The sequence below is a fragment of the Alnus glutinosa genome, chromosome 1 (assembly GCF_958979055.1).
Source record: "Alnus glutinosa chromosome 1, dhAlnGlut1.1, whole genome shotgun sequence".
NCBI classification, from domain to species: domain Eukaryota; kingdom Viridiplantae; phylum Streptophyta; class Magnoliopsida; order Fagales; family Betulaceae; genus Alnus; species Alnus glutinosa.
This window is the reverse complement of record NC_084886.1, coordinates 4,038,949-4,062,350: the sequence shown is the minus strand read 5'-3', so window position 1 is coordinate 4,062,350 and position 23,402 is coordinate 4,038,949. Positions and strand designations below refer to the sequence as shown.

Sequence of the window (23,402 nt, the reverse complement as noted above, 5' to 3'; positions counted from 1 at the left end):
TAATGTCACATTATTTTAAAAATTTTAAATAAAAAAATAACACATTGACCGTTAAATCTATAAAATTTAATACTATAAAAAGTATAAAATGCTCTCTATGTCGAGAGCCCCGGTCATGTTTTGTGGATGCGAATAATTGCAGCAACTTTTGGTCGCTTTAGTTGTCGTATTACTTTTTCATTGTTATTTCGTTTTATTTTACATCACAGTGACTGAGTGAGTGGAGTAGACTGAGTAGTAGATATTTGATATTTCAGACCGTACGTGCCAATTTGCAAGGCCTCCTGGTTGAGGAGGGTTTGACTTGTTCATCACTGTGCATGAAAACTAGCAGTGTTGCAGAGAGAGAGAGAGAGAGAGAGAGAGATGCGGGGCTTAGGAGTAACAGCAGTAATGGTGACAACACAGTTCGTGGAAGTGGGCATGAACACTATATTAAAAGCTGCTATGAGTAGAGGGATGAGTAACTTTGTTTTTGTTGTTTACTCAAACGCCCTCGCCATCTTCGTCCTTCTTGCAGCTTCCATCATCTTTTACAGGTTCACATATTCATCTGCTCCAACTCTCCTAACTCAACAACTACTTTGCACTGCACAGTGCTGTTCGATCTTTAACATTTTTTTTTTACTTTGATTTGCAGAAAAAGAAGTCTTCCTCCAGTAACTTCTTCAGTTTTGTGTAGAATCTTTCTTCTTGGCCTGCTAAGGTACTTTTCTTGTTTAATTGAGATTATAATAGCAAGACATAAATGGGTTTCTAATCTTTCTTCAGAATTACACTAATTTATTATCCATCATAATTTTTGGGCGGGTTTATAGTTGCTGTGTTCAGACCTTGATGTCCACCGGCATAGGGTACAGCTCTCCAACTTTATCCTCAGCAATAGTTGATCTGACCCCGGCTTTTACCTTCATACTTGCCATCATCTCCAGGTGCGTCTCCTTCTCTCTGTTCCAGGTGCTAAAACAGCCAAAGCTACTCGCACCAGTGGCAAGTCACCTCTCAGAATGTGCCACATAATTGTGCTGGTTCGATTTCTGTTGTTAACCCAAACAATGGGGGTATATATACTTCAGAATTTATCAATCATAGACTTAGCTTGCTTTTCCCCCATTTAATTTCACCCTCAAATGTGAAGGGTGCATAGCTGCATGTTATTGGGTTTTGCCTAATACTTTTCTGTGCTAAAATAATCTTGTAGAACAATGTTGCTATTAATGATTAATAAGTGAGTATTTAACATGGTCTTTGAGGAAGAGTTAAAGTATTAATGAAATGATTAAATTTAACGTTTCTAATCAGCTTAAGCTTTGGAGACAATTGTTGATTTAACAATCAATTTTTTCCTTTTAATTGGGGAGCGCCCAATGTCCATCCCCCTTTGGATCACCAACCATTTAGGGTGTTCTAATGACCCTCTTGTAATCAATGCTAGATTTCGTTATTAGATTCTACATTTAGTATTAAGGAATGAATTATAGAAAAAAATCATTTAAACACTAATGCAAATCCTCTTAAGGTTCCAATTAGATCAACCAATGCAGAATACTTTTGAAGTCATTATCTTTTCTGTAGACATATATGATTCACCAATATTCTTCCAAAAGATGTGAAAAATAAGGCTTGAATCAAATTGTGGTTGTAGGATGGAAAAGCTGGACTTGAGAGTCCAAAGCAGTCTGGCCAAGTGTATTGGAACCATTGTGTCCATCGCAGGGGCATTGATTGTGACTTTATACAAAGGCCTGCCTCTCGCAAGTGCTGCATCACCCCATATTCAACCCAATGAGGTCCTTTTATCAGCGCAACCAAATTGGTTCCTTGGAGGCTTTCTCCTAAGCATTGGTAGCTTATGCCTTGCAACATTGTTTATTCTTCAGGTAAACTTTGTTTAAACATTCAAGTCATGCGTTTCTTGCAGGCATTATATCTCATAAAATTAACTCCATTTTTATTTTTACCATATCCAGACCCAGATTATTCGGGAGTATCCTGCAGAGTTGATTGTAACACTCATTTGTTGCATTTTTGCGACCCTCCAATCTACCGTGATCGCTCTAATTGCAGAGAAAGATCCAAAAGCTTGGAGACTAGGGTTTAATATGGAGTTGATAGCCATAGGGTACTCGGTAAGCATAGAGAAGCTGAGATACTTTGTTATAGAATCATAATTTTCTATCACTCCTTATGGTTTGCTTTTTCTCCAGGCTGTTTTGGTGGTAGCTGCACGTAGTGTTGCTGTTACATGGGCATGTCGCAAGAAGGGTCCTGTCTTTGTTGCATTGTTTAGCCCACTGGGGATTGTCATTGCAGTTGCCATGGGGATTCCTTTTCTTGGGGACACTCTTTATCTTGGAAGGTATAGTTCTCAAATCTCAATGTAATGATTCTGTGAAGCTATGCTAAGTGGATTATTAAGGACTATTCTTAACTCTATTATGGTTCAATTTAATTACTGTGCAGTGTAATTGGAGCAGCTGTAATAGCTCTTGGGTTTTATGCTGTGATATGGGGACAATCCCAAGAAGAGGAGACGATTGGAAACAGGGGAGTTTGTTGCTCTGAGTCATCTTCTCCTAAAGTTCCTCTTTTGCAAAGCAAAGGCTTGGACATCTAGGAGTACTCTTGCACAAGAAGACAGTGAAAGAATGGTAAATACATAATGTATAGACAGGAGTTAACCCTATAACTGCTATACTTAGCTTAAACTTCCTGCATGTTTATGTATTTTATAAAAGAAGTTCTGCATTATCCAACAGGTTACTAATATCACATGCAATTGCTATATTTGGTGAGTTTTCCTGTGTGTAGGTAACACATTGAAAATAACACTCAAAAAGGTTTACATTGAGGGGGTCATAATAATGTATATATAGAAACTTTAATGTAAAAGGTTATTCAGATCGTACAGGGCAATGACTAAACGAGGCTTTACTAGATCAAATAAGCCATGTAACGCAATTAATGCCTTTGTCCTATGATGAGTTTCTGGTTCTAATGATTTATAAAAGGAAAGTAAGTCTATTTAGTAGATTATTATACGATTGTCGTATAATTTGATGATATGGCAATAAAAATCAGCCATTGAATCATTACTTAAAAAAATAAAAATAAATAATAATCTGAAATTTTTTTACACGGCTCACAAATCCGAAATGAACTCGACACGGAATTAGCGGGTTAGAATTGAAGAGTTTGACCCATTTGATTAAATGAGTTGTGTTAGTATTGGCCTGTAGTATAGTATTGTATTAATGCTTTGACACGACTCGGACCCAACACGTAAATACAAATTGATACCCCTGACTGCACCCAAGGTTTTTAGTTGTTAGATACAAAGCTATTCTAATACCATGTTAAATCATTGCTTATTTCAAAAGTTATTCATCCTCATTCCACTTCATTTATGATTTTGTAATGGCTTGGCTTGCCTCTTGATCTCTAGGCGTTTTTTGCGGTGGCACTTCGAAGTGTTGTTCGTACATGGGTATGTCACATGAAGGGCCCTGTTTATGTCTCAACGTTTAAGCCTCTTGGGATGGCCATTGCAGAACTTCTCATGGGGATTTCTTTTCTTGGGGATATTCGTTATCTTGGATGGTATAATACTCGATCCATTTGTCAATTTTTTAGATGGGTGTGTTCAGAATTGGTTGGAAGTTCTTATATGGTTTTAAATGACTTGAATTTTGGAATTTGGACAAAATTTGATCATGAAATCCTTCGGCAAAATACATGCTGACATGCTGTGCTTCGAAGCAACTCCAAAAATGGCATCCCCTGCCCCATTGTTATGACATCCAAGAATATTGGAAGTGGTATTAAGTCATTATCGAATGCATGGTCTTCTAGGCTTATATATAATCGAGACAAACGAGGGGCAAGAAATCTACTTGAATGCATATTGCATTCAACAATTTTATTTACTCTAATATATATATATATATATATATATATATATATATATATTTTCTTCTTTTTGTCCTCAAATCTATGAAGGGAATGGCTGCATGGTTTAATATGGTTTATAGCTACGGGGTTTTATGGTGTGATATGGGGGCAAGCCCAAGAAGAGAAGAGGATCATAGACACGAGAACTTCTAGCCTTGGGTCGTCCCCTTGTAGACTTCCTCTTCTTCAAAACAAACGCATGGGAATAAAAGGTATATATATATATATATATATATATATGCATATGCACAAAAAGAAAAAGGAATGAATATATATATATATATAAGAAATGTAAATCACGTGATAATTAATGCCTCAAATTATGATATTATCTTATAAGGAAATGATATCTCTAAGATTTTAACATTCTCTCAAAACTTAAGCTGACTCAACGAAATTTTGACATCTTTTTTTTTTCAACTGAGTCAACTCAATACTAGGGGACTCAACGAGCTGTCTTCTTGCCTTTCACTCAAATTTGGCTCAGCGTTACATAGTGGCGACTACACGTACGTGGTCGATGGAGCCGTGGACAGCGAATGACGATGGTTCGAAATAGCCGTGACAACTGCTTGGGACAACAATAAGGACGGTCACAAACAGAGATGAAGGTCATCGGTGATGTTGGAGTGGGTGGTTAACAATGACAATTATGGTATTAGTGGCTAGAGACGACCAGAGGCTAACAATAGTCGCTAAATGGGCCGACTTGATCAGCTAGGCTAGCAAGCTCAAGGAAATAGGCTTTGACATGTGATGGCACAACAGATCTACGCGGATTTGCTTGCGGTGCATGAAGTGCATGGGAAGGACGATCGAAACTTCAAGTGGCATATGAGAGTGCGTGTAGTAGAGTAACACAAGAAACTTTTCTCGGTTCAGTATATATCAGTGGTCTTCACACTTGTTTTTGAAATTATTTTTTCATAAAGGCTAGAGAGACGAATATAATGAGGGTGAATGGTGCCCGTCGGTTGGTGCATATAGCTCGTGAATAACAAATACAAATCTTCTCGGGGAATGTATATCATTAGAATTGCTTTGTTCTTTCAGCATGGTATTGATTGAGAGTCGCATCATTTGAAGGTACTGTTTTTATTCAAAACGGTATTCAAAGGTACTCAAAAACTATATATAATAAACAAATGAAGAAAATAAGAGCTTCATAGTTTGAGAAAAGAAGGAAGATGACTCTCTCTTGAATGAGATGTGAATTGAAATTGGTCTCAACAAACTTGGAAAGAGCCCTCACTTCTGTCTGTTTGTGCAACAATATTCTTCAAAAAGCATTAGACAAATGGAACCAATACTCAGCAACCCCCCCACCCCCCCAAGAGCGTCTATATAATTCTCTTTTTATTGGAGCGAATAACCATCAAACAAGTGGCATTAGAGTGTTATCATAGGATAAATGATTAAGACCAACTTTCCCACAAAAATATCTTTTATTCTAGGGTAAACAACTATTAAAACATGGGCAAAATAGTCATTCCATTGATAAATCATTTATTCGATGTCATTTCCTAAATGATGCCATATGTCCCATTCTTTGTCTCTCTCTCAACAATTAAAAGCCGCAAAGGTTTGAGGATTATGGCCGTTTATAATTATTTGTCTGAATCAGTAATTATGAGAAATTATTTATGAGACTCATATGATCAAATAAAAGTTGCGTTGCCTAATTACGTCCAAAAAAGATCTCTCACAATCACCTACTTAAATTCTCTCAAATTCAGATAAATAATTATAAATGATCATGATTAAGGTTTGGAGACTACGACCTGATACAGTGACGAGAGAGCGGGAAGTCCACACTCCAAGAGTTTGGGTCCTGCAAATTCAGAGCGGTGGATTCGTCTTCCCCAATGGACGAATTCTGTCACGTAACTAGTTTGAAACACACGTGTTACACGGGTTCTTGTTTACCGTAAGGTAAGGGCCTTACATTTCTTACAACTTCAATTCAAATCGAAAGGAAATTGCAAAAAATGGAAGATGTGCATTATTTTTTTTTAAAAAAAAAATAATAATTTAGTTGTCTATTAAAATAAAAAGTACTAAAAACTTCAATTCAATTAATTTTAGTTTTCTAGAAGAACGTGATTTATAATTTTAAATACTTTGTAAAGAATCAGTGGATCGCACGCTAAACCTCAAATTGAATGAGCGTGCAAAATAGAAAGAAGATCAAGCAAAAAAAAAAAAAAGATTTTTGCTGGTGTTTTGGTGGAACACTTTGACGCTTAAATCAGAAATAGACCAAAGAAGGTAATGAGCTTATGAAATTCACATCGCATTTAGGTAAGAATGATGAGTACCTTCCTATTGAACCATTTCTCTACCTCTTATGAAGTGTTTTTTCCGCTCTTAGTTTATTACAGAGGGGGATGTAAGAATAACTAAACTGATTCACAGCCTGCATTCTCTTGAGCGAATGCCTCCTTCGTCCCAAAAATATTTGGGAGTGAGGATTATGTGTAATAACGGCTAGAGTATTCTGCGAGCTTTGCTATCTCAAAACCGTTGCGCCTGCTTCTATGGGCTTGGCTCAACTTGACCCGCCTCTAGTATCGGTTTCAAGGTTTGAGACGAGTCTTGTCAAGCTAATTATGTGACAGAACGGTAAGTGTAGTATGTGTCTCTCACACACACATCAATGGAGCATTGTCGCCTCGCCCTCCAAAGATTTCTCTCTTATCTTTGTGTGACATAACGGCGCCCGTGTTCGTCACACACATACAAATCTCTATTTATCTTTGTTTTTCTTGTGACATAAAAACGTTGGTGCACGCACCTACGTACGGAAGACAGAATGTACGTGGGGTTTGAGCGTAACTGTGGCCATGGTGACAGTGGAGTTCTTGGATGTGAGCTTGAACACTCTTAGCAAAGCTGCTATGACGAGAGGGATGAATGACTTCGTGTTTGTTACCGGCCTACTCCAATTCCCTCGCCTTCTTCTTTCTTCTCCTATCTTCCTTCATCGTTTACAGGTTTACTCCAACCATTCACCATGCTTTAATTTCTACTCTCTTTCTCTCTGTCTCTCCTATTTTCCCCTTATCTTACTGATTGACAGAAAAAAGCCTCCTCCCGCTCTTACCAGCGGCATAGTCGGTGGAGTGTTTGTTATTGCCATGCTGAGGTACTTCTCCTTTTCAATTTAATTATATTGTTGGAAAATTGCCTGGTTATTTGTTTATGATGGGGGGGGGGGGGGGGGGGGGGAATGGAATGGTTGCAGTTGTAGTGCACAGCTGCTTAAAGCTTTTGGGATAGGTTACAGCTCTCCCACTTTGGCCTCAGTTATGTCTGATCTACTTCCAGCTTTTACTTCTATTCATGCAATCATCTTCAGGTGCGCTTCTTACTACAATACATCTTTCTCTGTCTCTCTCTCTCTCTCTGACAATGGCGATTGATATTAAGCCTTATTCAAATGGGTTTAGGTTTGAAAAACTAGACTTAAGAGTTAAAAGCAGTCGCGTCAGGTGTAGTGGCATCATTGTATCAATCACAGGGGCATTCATTGTTACTCTATACTAACTTTCTCCTGGCCTCTACTAGCTTTTTCCTTGCAGTTATGTACCTTGTACAGGTAAAACATATATAAACATCCATAGCAGCTACATTTGCAGATATATTTCATAATATTAATCTTTGATTTTTTATTTTTTTATTTGAAGTCACGGGTTGTTAGGGACTACCGTGGAGAGGTGATCATAGTCGCACTCTTTCGCTCTATCTTTGTGACCATCCTATCTGCCATCATCTCTCTCATTGCAGAGAAAGACCCAAATCCTTGGAAATTGAGCCTCAATATGGAATTGATGGCTATAGGTTATTCGGTATGTAAAAAGAAGGCCTCATTAATTCTAGGATATCTTATCCTGACCGTCATAGTAGCTCATTAACAATATTGTTAATAAAGTTTCCACATATGGCTTCATCTCCAGGCACTGTTTGCAATTTCAATTCGAACCAGTGTTCATTTACAGGCATGTGGAAAGAAAGGGCATGTTTTTGTTGCCATGTTTAAGCCACTTGGTATGGTCATTGCAGTTATCATGGGGGTTACTTTTCTTGGGGATACACTTTATCTTGGAAGGAATGTTTTTCTCTGTATCTTTTTATTTTTATTTTTTAAAGTAAAAACAGAGAGAATAGAAAATCAAGAAGGGGACTGGCGGGGGTCTTTCCACTACAGATGGAAAAGAGGAGAGAGGAGGGAGAGAGATGAGAATGCAACCCGAACACTTTCTGGCTGCAGCTCAATATGTCGGGCGCAAAAGTTTACACTTTTATTAAGTTTCTTAACCTTCCAAAGGGAGGAATGGGGGATAGTAGAAAGGATGTCCATGATAGTTGGAGCAATCCACCAATCTTGAGTAATATTGGGATTCTGGAGGGCAATGGTGACTACAAAGAGTCTACTTCCAAAGTGAAATCCTTGAGCTTGGGGGAGGAAGCCAATTGTACAGCAAAGAAGGCAAAAAGAGCCTCCCCTAAGTTTAGGATCACAAGAAAGACTAATTTGGGAGACTGCAGTGAAGATACAGCCCACTGAGTTCCTGCAAACTGAGTCTAATGTGCTTAAAGTATGACTGGACTTTTTGGGCATTTGGATAATGGATTAGAAATCATTAGGTCCCTCAAAGAACAACACAAAAAGAAAGATAACAGAAGGAAATAAAATAGGTGCAAATACATATTCATGTATTTGATTAAAAAAACCACAATGAAAAAAATAAAGAAAGAAAGAAAAAGCGAAGTATTGCTTATGTCATCTGTCAGTGTGCCCCGCAGACCTCCTCTCCAGCTGTAAAGCTATTGGTGAGAATCCTTATCCATCTCTGTCAATGGAGTAATATATCAATTTCATAAAATATATTTCAATACAAGGAAATAATAATTGTGGTTCAATTTAATTACTGTGCAGTGCAATAGGAGCAACTATAATAGTGTTTGGGTTTTATGCTGTGATATGGGGGGCAAGCCCAAGAAAAGAAGGTGGTTGAGGACTGTCCAGCTGGTAGCAATGAGTCGTCCTCTCCTAGAGTCCCTCTTTTGCAAAACAGAAGCAAGTCAAGCACTGAAGTATAGCATTGTTGCAGGAGTGTAAAACTCTAGTTTAAAGCCTTGTTGTATTTTGTAAGCAAAAACATTATTCTTATCGGCAACGTCAGCTTAAGAAAATGCATATTTGTAACTAAAAACATTTGCTCACTGAAATCTATCCAGATGTAGAGATAATTATTACGTCATTTTGGATTTTTTTTTAAAATAATTATTAATAAATAATTTCATTTCCTCTATGTTGCTCATTCTTTGACGTGTCGGTGAAAATCACCATTAGATGTTACATATACTTTCATTTGTTATTTCATTTAATGGTGACTTTTACTGCCACGTTAGGGAGTGACCACTTGAAAGTAGGATTATCAATTTTTGACACACTACAAAAAAATCAGGAATTCTGAACGGTTTGAAACTGTCCAGAAATTGGAAAAAAACAGTCTAGAAAATGGTCCAAACGGTTTTTTTTTTTTTTCCTGAAACCGTCCAGGACAATGGGTCACTAATGCAGGTTATGGACAGTTTGGGTCAAACTGTTTGCAATTCCAAACAGTTTTGCCCAAAATAGTCCAGAATTTGTTTTTTTTTTTTTTTTTTAATTATAATAATTATTATTTTTTAATATAATTATTATTATTATTTTTTTTTGGTCCAGCGGCCAAAGCTTCTACTTTCTACTTGAAACATCCGCCGTAAATTAGCTCTGGTTCTACCAGAAATCTATCGGAGAGTCAGGCTTCTTTGGTTCTTCTTGGGTTTGACAAGTCATTGCCGATCTCTTTTGGGTTCCACCATAAATCAACGGTAGATCCGATCACTGGGATTCAAAAAATCCTTCACAAATCAAACCTAATAATTTTCAAAACCCCGTCTTTCAAACCCAATAATTTTCACAAATCAAACTCAATAATTATCACAATTCAAACCTAAAACAAACACAAAATGTAAATCAAACCTAAGAATTTCACTTACCTAAAAAAAATCAAAGATTCGCTCGGTGGTTTGGAAGAGAGTGGTGTTGAGGAAGCCGGAACGGGAGAGAGAAAGAGAGAGGAAGAGAGAACCGGCCGAAAATCCACGTATTCCCGCCGGATCTGTCTTTGTATGTAGCCAGAGATCCGGTCGAAGATCTGACCTTCCGCTTTAGATCCGACCTCAGCGACGTCACCGACTCCGTGTCCAGATCCCATTGTCCCGTTCTCGTCGCCCGTCTCAGTCGCCGGCCAGAGAGAGAAGAAGAAGAACGAGAGGGAGAGGGAGAGATGAGGTTGAGACTCGAGAGAGAGATTTTTTTTTTAAGGGAGAGAGATCTAGTTCTTTCTTTTAAAAAGAAGAAAACAGGGAAAAAAAAAAAGAAGAAAGAAAATAGAGGAAAAAAAATAAGTTCAGGTGATTTCATTAAATTTACAGACTGTTTTAGGAAAACCGTTTGGAAATTTACAGACGGTTTTAGGAAAACCGTCTGGAAAAAATGAGGAAAAAAAATTCATACGGTTTTTTTAAACTGTCTGTAAATTTACATACGGTTTTATTAAAACCGTCGTAATTTATAATTTTTTTTTTTCTATACGGTTTTAAAAACCGTCTAGAAAAAAATTGTCAATAAATGGGAGTTTTTTTTGGTAGTGACATGACCCGCAAATCCGACATGAACACGATAAAAAGTTATTGGGTTTGAATTTAGGCTAAACGGGTTCAAGCAATAAACACATTGACCCGTTTATAACACGTTTATAAACAGGTCAACTCGTTTATGACTCTTGTAAACGTGTCGTGTTCAGGTTTCGTGTCTCACCTCGTTTAACTAATCATGTCGGATTCGGGTTGTCTTAAACGAATTGATAGGTTAATCGGATCGACTCGAACCCGACACGGTAACCCATTTTGCCAACTCTACTTGAGACTGAACACTTGCGAGCATTAGAATATAAATTAAATTATTAAATTCACATCTTCATATCTGTTTAAACTTTTAAGATAAGTGGTAACTTAACATGATATTAAAGCCAAAGGTTCTGAGTTCGAACCTTCACTCTGTCATTTACCTCTAAGTTCAATTAAATATTTCACGTGTTGTGCCTCACTAATTAATGAGTTTGAGCCAACATCTGAGTGGGAGTATTAGAATATAAAACAAATGATTGAATTCACATTTTTCTATCATTATTTATATATTTTTATTTTTATTATTATTTTGCAAATTTTACATTGAATTCATGAAATGATGGTGAGAAAGTGAGTTTCCTATTATTATTGTTGTCCTTTTTTTTTTTTGTTCTAATTTATGTATTGTTATTATTTTTCTTTCTAAAAGTAGTTTCCTTCATGTTATATACGCGAAAGATGGTCGAAAGAAAACAAATCTATTTGATAGGACTCCTTCCTATACTTATGAGATTCATTGAAACCGAAAAAATTGTACCGAAAAGACAATTAATTTCTATTATTTAGTATTAATTTTGATTGAATTTTTGAAAATTGTGTTTGCAGGGGTTGTGTTCAAAGAGAATGGTAAATTGTGTTTGCAGGGTTCGATACCTAATGGTGCAAGCTCGATGCAATTTTTGCTTGTGTTCACCTTTATTATGCAGAAATAAGTCCTAAAAGCATAATCGAAGCTCATGGCTTTGGGTGCAGAGAATTTGAGAGACTAGTAAACTCAAAAACGTTTCAATTTCGAGGCTTAATTGAATGATGAATTTAAAACTTAATTGTATGGAGATATGAAGATGTGTAGTGAATGTAGATGTATTATTTCTCTTTATAATTTTTCTTTTTTCAACTTGTTAACATGAACATGTGATTAGAAGATATTAACATTATTTTAGTGGGTGGTGTAACTTTCAATCGCATGCTAACACGTACCAGTATGTTGTAATCGTCTGGGCCGACTTTTGTAACATGGTCAAAGGTCCTGTCTCTTGTAGAGAATGGAAGGATTTTTGAAATTTTTGAGTTGTGATTCTTATACAATAAAATTTACATAATTTTTACATAATACATTCATGTGAATATGTTGCATAAAAATTGTGTAAATTTATTGTGTAAATATCATTTCTCGAAATATTTTGTGAGGCAATCAGCCATGCACCCTCCTTCGTGATGCGGTCTTCCGGCTCCATCTGCCATCTGGGCAGATTTTTTTCTTCTTCTTTTATAAGTGGGAACAGGGGTTGTCACCATCATTAAGAAATGGCAAGTGGCAAGGGAATAAATTATACTCCCCTACAGTGACAACTGAAGTTCAGACCCATAAAAAGAGAAAAGAAAAATGTTGCTCGAATGATTATGACGGTGAGGAAGAGTCTCATAAATTATAGCAGGGAGGGAGAGAGAGAGAGAGAGGTCGGGTAGCATGGGATTCGAGGATTCACTGCCTTTTTTTGGGATGTTAATGGTGATTTTGATTCAAGTTGGCAATATGGAAGTCAGCAAAGCAGCCATGTCAGCAGGGATGAACAAATATATCCTTGCTGTATATTCCAATGCCCTCCCGACGCTCATCCTTCTCCCACTTTCCTTCATCTGCTGCAGGTCTTTTTCTTTATCTTCTTCCCACTCCATCTACATTGACACACTGTTTTCCTTCCTGTGTTTACTGCCTCCACCATAAAAGGATGAACAGTGTTGAAGTAAATTTTTTCCTCTTCTTTTTTGTCTTAATGTTCTTTGACTTCTGACGAGTGGCAGGTCACAGCGTCCTCCAGTAACTTTTTCCGTTCTTTGCCGGATTTTCTTGCTTGCCCTGATTGGGTTGGTAACATCCATTATCCATAGTTAGTTTTGCTTATATTTTGTCTCAGAAATTGAGAAGCAAAAAGGTTCCCTATTTTAGATTTCATTTGGATTATGTTGATTATTGTTTTACAAAGAGAGAGAGGGAGTTTTGATTTATGTTAAATTTTATAGCAGATGTTCCGGACAGATATTAGAGTATGCTGGTATACAGTACAGCTCTCCCACGCTTTGTACTGCCATGCTCAACCTTATTCCAGCTTTTACCTTCATGCTTGCCATCATTTTCAGGTCCCCTCTTCTTAGTTCTGACTCTCAAAATGAATGAATGAATGGGAACTGCCTTATTTGTCCAAATAGAAAAAAGAGAAGGGAAATACACGTACAATTAAATTACCATTTTGGTTCTTTAGATTATTGAATCCATATGTCACTAATGGCCTCATATATGAGAAGTAAGTCGAAAAATGCGCATGATGAATGGATTTTAGCACATAGTTGTTGTCATTTCTGAAACCAAGCATGTTCTTTGCTGTCAAATTGGCCAAATCCAATTTTCAACTGGATCCATTTGCAGATGCTGAAGTTGTGCACGATCAAGCTTTGAAATGGGGCTAAATCAGATCGATGCAATTTAATCTTTAGATAAGCAAGTTATGTGCTTCTTGACTGCAAAATAGCTAGCCCTAATTGGCTATGTCAGAACTAACATCTTTGATTCCCTTTCAACAATACAACCAAGCTTAGGTACATGCTTTTGACTGCTACTGAAATTCCTGACATATTTCAAATGGTTGTCCTAGGATGGAAAAACTAGAGTGGAGTAGCTCAAGCAGTCAGGCTAAACTTCTGGGTACCATAGTATCAATCACAGGAGCATCTGTTGTGACATTCTACAAGGGCCCACCAATCATGATGACACCCTCTTCTAGTCAACTTCTTCTGTCACCACAATCAAGCTGGATCCTTGGAGGTATTTTGCTCACAGCCGATGCTTTTTCCTACTCTGCGTGGTATATAGTGCAGGTAGATTAATTGTCCTTGTAAAAGTTGACAAATGACATTAATTTGCAAGTTATGATTATTTATCATTTTTGTGGGATGTTTTGCAGGCATCAATCCTTAAAATCTACCCAGCAGTGCTTGTCATATTATTTCACATGTTCTTTTACAACACCATTTTGTCTGCAGTATTCACTCTGATTATTGTCAGAGACCCAGATGCTTGGAGGTTAAGGCTTGACATGGGTTTGGTTGCTATATTATACACAGTAAGCAGATAGCAAACCTTATCTTTTATTTTAATTCCAGGACTCCACAATTGTTATAAAGTTGGAACCTTTTAGAATGGTGAGGTTCATCATTTACCTTAAACCCAATCAAGTATGTTGTGGCAGTCTCTTATAAGGGCTTATGACAGTGAGAAATCCAAACGAAAAGGCACAATCGCACGTTGAGGATACATGATTTATGAGCTTTTATCTCAATTTTCTGGAGAAAAAACTTCATTGGGGCTAACATTGTTCAAGATTTTATATCTCTTAATCAAGCTGCTGTTAAGTGACATGAACTTCAATTTGTCAAATGAAGGGAGTTGTTTCCTCTGTGTTGCGTGTTAGCTTGTGTACATGGTGCCTGTCGAGGACTGGACCATTCTTTTGTTCTATGTTCAAGCCCGTGGCGATTATCTTTGCTGTTGTCATGGATGTCTTTTTAGGAGATGTTCTCTGTCTTGGAAGGTAACGCTGATTAAAATTAAAAGTCTTTTCAATTCTTTTTCCTTTGTGCGTTGCTCACTCATCACTAGCGTGTGAGCTATGGATCTCAAGATTAAAGTGGGTAGAAATAACAGTTGAAAGTAATGTTTTAATGTTACTTCTTTACGGTTGGTTATTTTGTTTTGAAAAATGTTTAGGGTACTACTGCACCTTTTACTCTAACTCTTTATAAACTAGTGTAGCAGTTCACACAATATTACTATATCATTCACGATCAAATTTAATTATGTGCGACAAACATGATAAGTGTCACATAAACTGTTACGCAAATTTATAATAAAAGTTTAGTGTTTTTTTTTTTAATCTTGAACATTGATCGAAGCAAAGAGTTATTAACTCCTCTCAACTGGTTGCAGTGTGATTGGAGCAGCAGTAACTGTAGTTGGATTTTATGCTGTAATGTGGGGGAAAGCCAATGAAGAAAAGATGTACAAAGACAGCGGGGTAGCGAGTTTTGGATCATCCAGCGAAAAGATCCCTCTGTTACAAAACAGAATGGAAGAAATATAGATGCCTTGTATGGTGATTCATATGTATTAGACTACATGAAATCTTCCATTTGACCCAGATCATTCTCTCCATTGAGTTGAGAATTATAGACTAATTTCATGTTCAAAAATTAAGTTACGCCCTCATCAAAGTTATATTTGTTCCCTCATTCATATTTTAGCCTCTCCAAATGAGAAATCTTATTTCCGTGTCCGTGTAATGATCAGGGCAGACAACCTTGGTATCTAGCTAGAGTTGGTTGCCCTTTACATGTATAAACAACTAAAATGTGGACTATTTATAAATCGACAGTAATTTTTCTCGGCATGAGTGTTACAGATTAAGATACTTGAAATGGAAACGGCTCATATTATGATCCAGATTAGATTTTATAGATCAAATAGTGTGTATGTTACACTTGTTGAATATGTCATCGCATTATTTAATAAAATTTAAATAATGTAACACTTGATAAACCTTTAAATACAACAAAATAAAATATAAATTGTGAAATGAATCTCCATTTGTAAGTGAAAAAATAGAGAGGAGGGAACCACATTCTCCCTAGCTTTTACTTCTAAACTTTTTCAATCGAATAAACTCAATTGTTTCTAGCCAATTATACATATTATTGGATTACATAAAAAAGTGGAAATATTTGTCCAAATAATGCCTTTTCTATGAAACAACGCATCAAACGTTGTAGCAGGCTAAAAAAGTTTGCGGCAACGACATCTATGCTACAAGTCGTTTCATAAACATAAACAAATGTAGGAGCAGTGGCTTATGAGAAATGCTATTCGTGAGCCTTTTGTCCGTTTCACGTCCGTCTCTTTCCAGCGTGGCACTGACAAATTTAATGAAATTTGATAATTTGGGAAACGACAGCTCGGGATACTGAATCACTAAGCCCAAAATTTCCCCCCAAATTTTCTCCCCCCAACGGACGTGCACTTGACGCACCACTATTTACCGACATACCAATCTAAGCATGTCAAACAATCACTAGTCAAAAGAATATCAGAATAAAGAATAAACAATCCCCCAAATGAATATCAGAATATCACATTAATAATGGCACCTGCAATCATGAATAAATATACAGGATGAAAAAATTCGATCTGCTATAACATAATGGTTGAGTAAAAGCAACAAAAATATTCGAAGGCACAAAATGAACACGGATTTGAACTTAATTCCATTAGATTCAACAGGGAAACCACAGTGCTAGTCATTTCTTGAGAAAAAAACATCTTCTCCATCACCAAAAAGAACAAAGATCTCCATTCTTAAATTGACACTACATTAAATCACTACATTTAATCAATACTGAGTATTGGTTTCAAATTTGAATATACGGCCAGAGGGTATGAAACATTGGAGGACTATGAAACATTGGTTTCAAATTTGAAGGACTAACATTGGAGGCTATGATACTTTTATGGTGTCTTCCTATTTTGGTTTCAAATTTTCTTTAAAAAAATTACGAGATTTGCTATACATGAGATTTTTTAAAGAAAATTTGGTTCAAAAGTTGGTTCAAACATGCTAATGACGCTCCAAAAACATATGAAGAGCACCTTCAGTGTTTCCATTTTTATACTCAAGCCTTCCTAGCCTTCCTAATATAGCTCTTGTTTCCTAAAAAAATAAACTCTCTTAGCTTTACAAAATATGTGAGGAAGATTTTGAGAAAGCTTCAAGGAAACCCCATATTGCACCATAAAATATAACTTGGGCATTTGCAGGAAGCCTTAGAATGAGTCTCAAATAAAAACATATAAACATTTGTAGATCTTTATTAATAAATGTGAAGAGATGAATTTTGGCAAAGGAAGTGCTCTCAAATGCTTTAATTGAAATGATTAAGCTTAGAAGGGCTGACCTAAATTTTTTTTTGAGGATGATCTCAGCAAGGCATTTGCAGCTTTTGCCACTAAGGGTAAAATAATTGATTCTCTAATCTTTTATATCTTCCCATAAGCAAATATTAAGCTACTAGTGCTAGAGATATATCACCAATATCTCCAAAAATTTTAATAATATCTTAGCGATTAGTAAGAATGAATCCAAAATAAGAAACCTATGTCAGCAAAAAAGAGAAAAAAAAAATGCGAAGTTCACGCTGAACCTAAGACAACAATTACAAACAATAAACACTAATTAATTCTTCTTCCGATCCATCAATTCCAAATATATTAACACCTCTTAATCTAGCATCCAATGTTAACACGTCCTTGAATTAGTGATAATAACAATCCCATACAAAATCACAACATATAAATAAATACAGTCAAATAGCAGGGCAGCAAAGGAGCATTGTATGCTTCTTATATGCTTTCTAGTTGGCATTGAGCTAGCAAGCCAATTTGTCAAGAAATAAATTGTTTAATGGGGGAAGGTAGAACAGTTACATCCTCACAGACATGCTTTTCAAAACTAACAAGATAATGCAATGACCACAAGATTTTGTTCTCAACTAAATTGCATACTGAAGTTCTGTGATGAGTTAAATATCAACTAAAATCAGTGTCTTTAACTTGGCATAAACACATACTAAAATAGCCAGCTAAGCCCTACAGTACGCCTCTAAGGATTTGTTCATGCATGACTTCATACGAGTCCATATATACATGAACAGAGTCCAATTACATCAAATATGAGAAAGGGGACTGAATCAGACAGGCATTTACTAGAAAAAATAGCATGATTTCTAGTATGAACTAAACAAGCATCCATCTCACAGAATTCTAGTCAAAGTTCAAACCCTTCCCTTTTCTTTTCTCCAGTTTTCTCTGAAACCAAATCTGCCTTATGGCAGATCCAACAAAAAAGGACCCATAAACTCAAAGGCTAAACTAAAATGGAGAGAGAGAGAGACCTGATTGGTGGGCCGGAGCTTGGTCGGCGGGGGAGTGGGATGGTGGAGACAGGTAGAGATCGTGCGTCGGCGGGGGAGAGAGAGAGAGGGAGAGCTGGTCGGAGAAGGGCAGTGTGGGAGGGGGTGGTCGGCGCCGAAAATGGGGGAAAATCGGCTGGAAATGGGGGGAAATCCACGCCAGAAATGGGGGGAGATTTTTGAGGAAAGAGAAAGGGGGGAGATTTTTGGGGGAAATGGTTTGTGCTCATCCAACCCGCGATTTTGTCTTCCTGGTTTCAAATTTTCTTTAAAAAAAGGGAAATGCTAAAAACATCCCTTCATCCTTCCTTTTCATTAAATAAATTGATTTTAATGAAAAAGTAGTTTCTGATGTCACGAAGATAAGAGGGGATGAAGGGTGCATGTGTAGCACCCCTCTTAAAAAATTTACATGCCACGTGGAAAGGGACGGATAAGAGACGGATAAAAGTCTGACGTATAGAAGGACTCCTCTTGCAACTCTGATTCGTTGGCGCTGGGTGGCGTTCGGACTATGGAACTCTGAAGTCTGAACGTTTCGCAGTCACAAACCCACGCAAGCAGAGAGAGAGAGAGAGCGGTGATGGGGAGTGTTGCGCTGCCATTTGTGGGCATGATGATGGCAGAGTGTGCCCAGGTTGGGCTAATGATAGTGGCCAAAGCAGCTATGACAAGGGGAATGAGCAACCTGGTCTTCATCTTCTACTCCAATGCCTTTGCCTCCCTCATCCTCCTCCCCACTTCATTTCTCTTCCACAGGTACTCTCTCTCTCTCTCTCTCTCTCTCACACACACACACACACACTGGGTATGACAATTGACAATGAAAACAAAATCATTTCTTTCTTTGGTTACACAATATTGGCAGATCAACAGAGCGCCCTCCTCTCTCTTTCCCCATTCTCTGTGGATTCTTCGTGCTCAGCCTACTGGGGTGAGTTATAATTCCAGCTTTTCACACTTCTATGTGAAAATAATATTCTGGGTTTGTTTCTATTTGCAACAATTCCTATTGCTTTCTTAAATCAGGTTCTGTTATTTTGGATTTCATTGGTTTTACGGTTTTTACAGTTTTGTTGTGCAGATTCTAGGGTATGCTGGGGTATTGTACAGCTCGCCTACGCTTGGAACGGCCATGCTCAACCTTATCCCGGCTTTTACCTTTATCCTGGCTGTTACTTTTCGGTCATACTCTCCTCTCACTTGTCTATATTTGTCAATCATATTGCGCACCTTGAAATCTAGTGACTTAAAATCCCACTTTCATTTCTCTTGTGCCGGTGAAAATCATTTTAGATAATTCATGAAACTGATGCCATTAAACTCTGACCTGAGAAAGCATGTCTATACTTGAAGATATAATATTCAATCAAGGAGATTGATCCTTCATCCTAGTAAATATTAGGTTGAGTATAGCAACTATAGTGGTAATGGATATTCTAGAGATTTTAAGTCTCTATGTGTGGTTTAACAATATTGTTGGTTTTAAATTTTCTTCTCCAGATTGATTCTTGAGAGAGGATAGATTCTTTTTGAAAGTGATAATTCATCGTGAGATAATAAAATGTAGTTGATGAATTTTGTTTCCTGTTTGTTTCAACAAAAAACTTTTCCACAAAAACTTCTTCGCGAATTTTCTTTTTCCTTTTTTTTTTTTTAAAAAAAAAAAAATGTATTTAAGCCATGATTTGTTTCTGCAGGCTATTTTTATTTTATTTTTTTGGTTAGGGCTAGTATTTGATATATCTTCAATCATATTTACCAGTAAATCTCTGCTCAAAACTTACAGGGCCAGGGACATACTTCTGCATAGTTAAGTTTTGTAACCCAAATTGTGGCCTTGGCTGTTTATGCATGAAACCTGCCATGAAAATCGATAAGAACGTATTAGATTAAGTATTCAGTACTGCAATCTAATTCTATTCGGTAACTTAATCATTTGAATTGAGACCACTTTCAAGGATCATTATTATGAGAGTAAAACGGGTATCCAACCCTTCCTATAGTATTAATATTTTAGACCTCAATCTGCTGATGGTGCTCACCCCCGGGTCCCCGACCCCCTTCCCAAATTCTCTTAGACCGAGGATTGAGATAAAGGGAGTTGTTGTGGTCAACCATTGTTACTGTCTTATTGATGGAAGTGACATGAGTATTGGAGCAAACTCCAGCTGAAGGCTGCAGATTCTTAGGGTGTTTCTAGCTCTTTCTCTATTTAATTTTGACTATTCTGTTGGGAGAGTTATCACGATTTGCTTCTTTTGTTATGGTTCTTCACCCCAAGTTTCTAATGATATCAGTGGAATTTGGCATCTTGTTTGCTTTGTTCTCTATACCAAAGACACTGTAGTGTATGTTCTTGAGATTGAGGTGACACATATTCAGAAGTTTTCCGTTAAGGAGCCAGTTTTATGAATTGGGTAGCTCAATCTTGTTTACAAAGAAAATGTCAGCAGAGTGGGTTTCTCTTAATCCAGCCTTTTTCTTTGTCAGGTTAGGTTGTCTTGCGATTATTCTGCATACAACCCCCTCCCCCCAATTTTTTTTTCTTCTTACTTTTGGGCGGATGGATTTATTTTACTTAAAAACATATTTACTTAATTCTTATTTGAATCGTAGATCACTGATGAGCTCAGTTAAGGCTGAAAATTGCAATTTTGAAACACCATCAGACTGATAATGCTGCTTGGAACAAGATATTTATTGTTATACACATGTCTTATCATTGATCCAGCTGGGTGTTTTCAGGATGGAGAAACTAGATTGGAAAAGCTCCAGTAGCCTAGCTAAATCCATGGGAACCATAGTGTCAATTGCAGGGGCATTCATTGTGACTTTATACAAGGGCCTTCCACTTTTAATGCCACCGTCACCTACAAACTCATCTCATCAACTTTTCTTGCAAGTGTCGAACTGGGTCATTGGAGGATTGCTCCTTGCAGTTGATGCTGTGCTGAGTTCAGCATGGCTTTTTGTGCAGGTGAAATGCTAAAATCCCCCATGATATGTGGAAACCAGTTATAAAAATAAGAACAAGTTACCATGTTTCATTTTCTATTTACAGGCATTGATGCTGAAGAAATACCCAGCAGAGCTTATTGTAGTCTTTTTCTACTGCTTCTTTGTTGCCATCCAATCTGCAGTAGTCTCTTTGGTAGTGGAAAGAGATTTAAGTTCTTGGAGCTTACAATCTAATGAGACGTTGATTGCTGTTCTATATTCGGTAATTAGATGACAAATCTCGCCATGATTTGCCTGCTGAATCTACTTGCTTTCTAAAATATAATCCTAAGTGAGATTAATTTGTGAAAGTGTAGGCAGTGTTTGGTTCTGCATTCCAAGTTGGCATTTCTGCATGGTGCCTGCACAAGACAGGGCCTGTTTTTGTTGCTATGTTCAAGCCTTTGGGGATCATCATTTCAGTTGTTGTGGGTGTTATCTTATTAAGAGATACTTTATATCTTGGAAGGTAGCGCATATATCATTTCCTTTTTCTGTTTACTATCTTTTGAGTGATCATGCTATTGAGTATCTTTCTTCATTGTGACCTTTTACATCCTTATTTATAATAGAATGCTAAGGGACATATCAGTCATCATCATATTTTGAATCTGATGCAGTTTGATTGGAGCAATTGTGATTGTCATTGGATTTTATTCTGTCATGTGGGGGAAAGCCAAAGAAAAGAAGATGGGTGAGGAAGCTGGGGTAAGGAGCTTGGAGTCAAGCAGAGAAAAGGTCCCCCTCTTGCAAAACAGTATTGAAGAAATATAGAAGTTTTGTAGATAAAATCATAGCAAAAGGTCTCTCTTGCCAACCAAAATGGGTAATCTCTATTGCTATTGTCTTGGAAATGGATGAAAATATAGCTAAAAAGTTAATGTTGGAAACGGCTATTTAGTATTGCAGGAAACCATGGGCCTATGAACAGCCGCCTCTTATACTTTGGCCATGGTTTTAGCTAGCATGATTTAGTTAAAACTAAGTTGGCCCATTCTTTTCTGAGATAATAAGATTCTTCCAAAGAAATTGAATAGCACCATTAAATGTATATTTCATTTGACATTTGGAGTTTTTGTGTAGAAATTCAGCCCGCGAAATAAAATTTCAGCCATCCAGTTCTTCGTCAATTTGACAGTTTAATATCAGAAAACTTAAAAATGGTTTCAACCATTAACTTTGAAGGAGTGATAACCGTGGTTCAATTTAGATGACCAGCATGTTGCTTCTATTTCTGATACAAGACAATATTTCTAAATACAGTCAGATGCAATATATGGTTTAAATGCACATAGCTGCATACTTAAAAGTGTAGAAGTGCATCTCTGGGGAAGCATATTGTTGCCCCTTGCAACCCCCTACAAGCCAATGCATCAGTTATTTATTTAACTTCAAATAGTGGCCTAGAGACAGTATGTCTTACATTATCCGGCTTCTCTGTGAATGAGGAGGCCACTTCAATACTTGACTTCTATTTTTTCAAACTACCGAATTATTTAGACCAAAAAAGAGGAAAAGAAAAGATCTGCTGATATTTTTATTGTATAATTAGTCGTATTCTTCTAATTATTTTTCCCATGTCAATGCATGGATAATGTACTTTCATTTTCTTTTTGAAAAATTCTGATTTAGACCCCAACTTGTTAAACACAAGATTACCAAACCAATTGTTAAGCTAATTACCACAATTATCAACACCAAAATCATAATAAGCATAAAATAAAAATAACACAAAGATTTCGGTAACAAAATAGAAACCTTTTGAAGTACTCTTATAAAGAAAAACTACTTCGGGGGCCAACCAACCCTAAAGGCATTCATTATAGAAGACTTGTGTTATAGATTGATCTTACTTACAAAACCCTTGCAACTCCAAAGACTTAATTTGTAACCCCTACAAACCTGTTACCTTCCACTGCAGTGGCTCTATGATCTCTGGCCTTTTTCTCTACATGGACATCCTTCATGAACGAATTTGTCTGCTTCAACCCAAAACCCTAGCGGTTGTAGGCTTTTGTTTAGGCTCAGGAACAATGTTAAACTTCTCCACTATCATGGAACATAGCCTTTCAACATGTATGAAAGTTGTGGCTTATGAGGCTTATATGGATGGGGGAGAAAACTTGAGTTTTTAGGCTAAGTCAGCTAAGGTTTAAAACAGTTTGTCGCAATTTGAATGACACTTGATCTTGTTCGAATGCAATCTAGTGGTGACTACGATCGGGATGGTTATCAAGTCAAATTCGAGACACTCGATCACAACCTCAATTGCACCCTGTTCGAACATCGCTATGTGAAAATTGTGGTGACTACGATCGCCATTGCGCTTGGGGCATTCTGTGAGTCTTCAAATCTAGCCTCATTTGAGCCGGATGCAATCACACTAGCAATTGAGCCTTTATGGAACTTAAAAATTAATGCCTTGAAATTTTGGTTCGAATGGCTTGCAATCATGATTGCGATCAATGTATTCT

At 37.0% G+C, this 23,402-nt stretch overlaps 3 protein-coding genes, 1 long non-coding RNA gene and 1 pseudogene across 7 annotated transcripts; 4 read left to right on the top strand and 1 right to left on the bottom strand.

Moving 5' to 3' along the window:
- Positions 1–214: 214 nt before the first annotated feature.
- LOC133866963 (WAT1-related protein At3g28050-like) lies at positions 215–3,837 on the top strand. The gene is made up of 8 exons (XM_062303633.1): positions 215–539; positions 641–706; positions 819–932; positions 1,646–1,880; positions 1,971–2,129; positions 2,208–2,359; positions 2,464–2,651; positions 3,446–3,837. The coding sequence occupies exons 1-7, from the start codon at positions 367–369 to the stop codon at positions 2,615–2,617; spliced, it is 1,053 nt and encodes a 350-aa protein (XP_062159617.1). The 5' UTR covers positions 215–366; the 3' UTR covers positions 2,618–2,651; positions 3,446–3,837.
- An 870-nt stretch (positions 3,838–4,707) lies between these two features.
- Positions 4,708–9,054, top strand: LOC133858528 (WAT1-related protein At5g40210-like; annotated as a pseudogene).
- Positions 9,055–12,278: 3,224 nt separating this feature from the next.
- Positions 12,279–15,353, top strand: LOC133866941 (WAT1-related protein At5g40240-like). Of its 3 annotated transcripts, none has more exons than XM_062303622.1 (7): positions 12,279–12,561; positions 12,718–12,780; positions 12,937–13,053; positions 13,566–13,735; positions 13,954–14,033; positions 14,353–14,501; positions 14,897–15,353. In XM_062303622.1, the coding sequence occupies exons 1-7, from the start codon at positions 12,383–12,385 to the stop codon at positions 15,048–15,050; spliced, it is 912 nt and encodes a 303-aa protein (XP_062159606.1). In that variant the 5' UTR covers positions 12,279–12,382; the 3' UTR covers positions 15,051–15,353. The 3 variants fall into 3 exon arrangements, with proteins under 3 accessions (XP_062159606.1, XP_062159593.1, XP_062159600.1); XM_062303609.1 differs by having other exon boundaries at positions 12,284–12,561; positions 13,566–13,788; positions 13,875–14,033; XM_062303616.1 differs by having other exon boundaries at positions 12,288–12,561; positions 12,940–13,053; positions 13,566–13,788; positions 13,875–14,033.
- A 160-nt stretch (positions 15,354–15,513) lies between these two features.
- On the bottom strand, positions 15,514–18,152 carry LOC133858715 (uncharacterized). Its single transcript, XR_009898555.1, has 2 exons — positions 17,911–18,152; positions 15,514–16,014 (listed from the first exon to the last, which is right to left on the bottom strand). It is a non-coding gene; the product is annotated as an uncharacterized LOC133858715 (long non-coding RNA).
- A 253-nt stretch (positions 18,153–18,405) lies between these two features.
- LOC133866927 (WAT1-related protein At3g28050-like) lies at positions 18,406–22,058 on the top strand. 2 transcript variants are annotated; one of them, XM_062303591.1, is made up of 7 exons: positions 18,406–18,687; positions 18,797–18,862; positions 19,000–19,113; positions 20,677–20,908; positions 20,993–21,151; positions 21,246–21,397; positions 21,549–22,058. In XM_062303591.1, exons 1-7 carry the CDS (start codon positions 18,512–18,514, stop codon positions 21,700–21,702), a joined length of 1,053 nt encoding a protein of 350 aa, XP_062159575.1. In that variant the 5' UTR covers positions 18,406–18,511; the 3' UTR covers positions 21,703–22,058. The 2 variants fall into 2 exon arrangements, with proteins under 2 accessions (XP_062159575.1, XP_062159583.1); XM_062303599.1 differs by having other exon boundaries at positions 18,415–18,687; positions 19,013–19,113.
- Positions 22,059–23,402: the final 1,344 nt, after the last annotated feature.

Excerpts from the sequence above, each read along its gene's own strand:
- LOC133866927 (XM_062303591.1), top strand. The coding sequence starts at position 18,512 with ATGGGGAGTGTTGCGCTGCCATTTGTGGGCATGATGATGGCAGAGTGT. Across the intron at positions 19,114-20,676 it reads ATCCTGGCTGTTACTTTTCG|GATGGAGAAACTAGATTGGA; the intron begins GTCATACTCTCC and ends GGGTGTTTTCAG. Across the intron at positions 20,909-20,992 it reads CAGCATGGCTTTTTGTGCAG|GCATTGATGCTGAAGAAATA; the intron begins GTGAAATGCTAA and ends TTCTATTTACAG.
- LOC133866963 (XM_062303633.1), top strand. The coding sequence starts at position 367 with ATGCGGGGCTTAGGAGTAACAGCAGTAATGGTGACAACACAGTTCGTG. Across the intron at positions 2,130-2,207 it reads TGATAGCCATAGGGTACTCG|GCTGTTTTGGTGGTAGCTGC; the intron begins GTAAGCATAGAG and ends CTTTTTCTCCAG. Across the intron at positions 2,360-2,463 it reads GACACTCTTTATCTTGGAAG|TGTAATTGGAGCAGCTGTAA; the intron begins GTATAGTTCTCA and ends ATTACTGTGCAG.
- LOC133866941 (XM_062303609.1), top strand. The coding sequence starts at position 12,383 with ATGGGATTCGAGGATTCACTGCCTTTTTTTGGGATGTTAATGGTGATT. Across the intron at positions 13,789-13,874 it reads CTGCGTGGTATATAGTGCAG|GCATCAATCCTTAAAATCTA; the intron begins GTAGATTAATTG and ends GATGTTTTGCAG. Across the intron at positions 14,502-14,896 it reads GATGTTCTCTGTCTTGGAAG|TGTGATTGGAGCAGCAGTAA; the intron begins GTAACGCTGATT and ends AACTGGTTGCAG.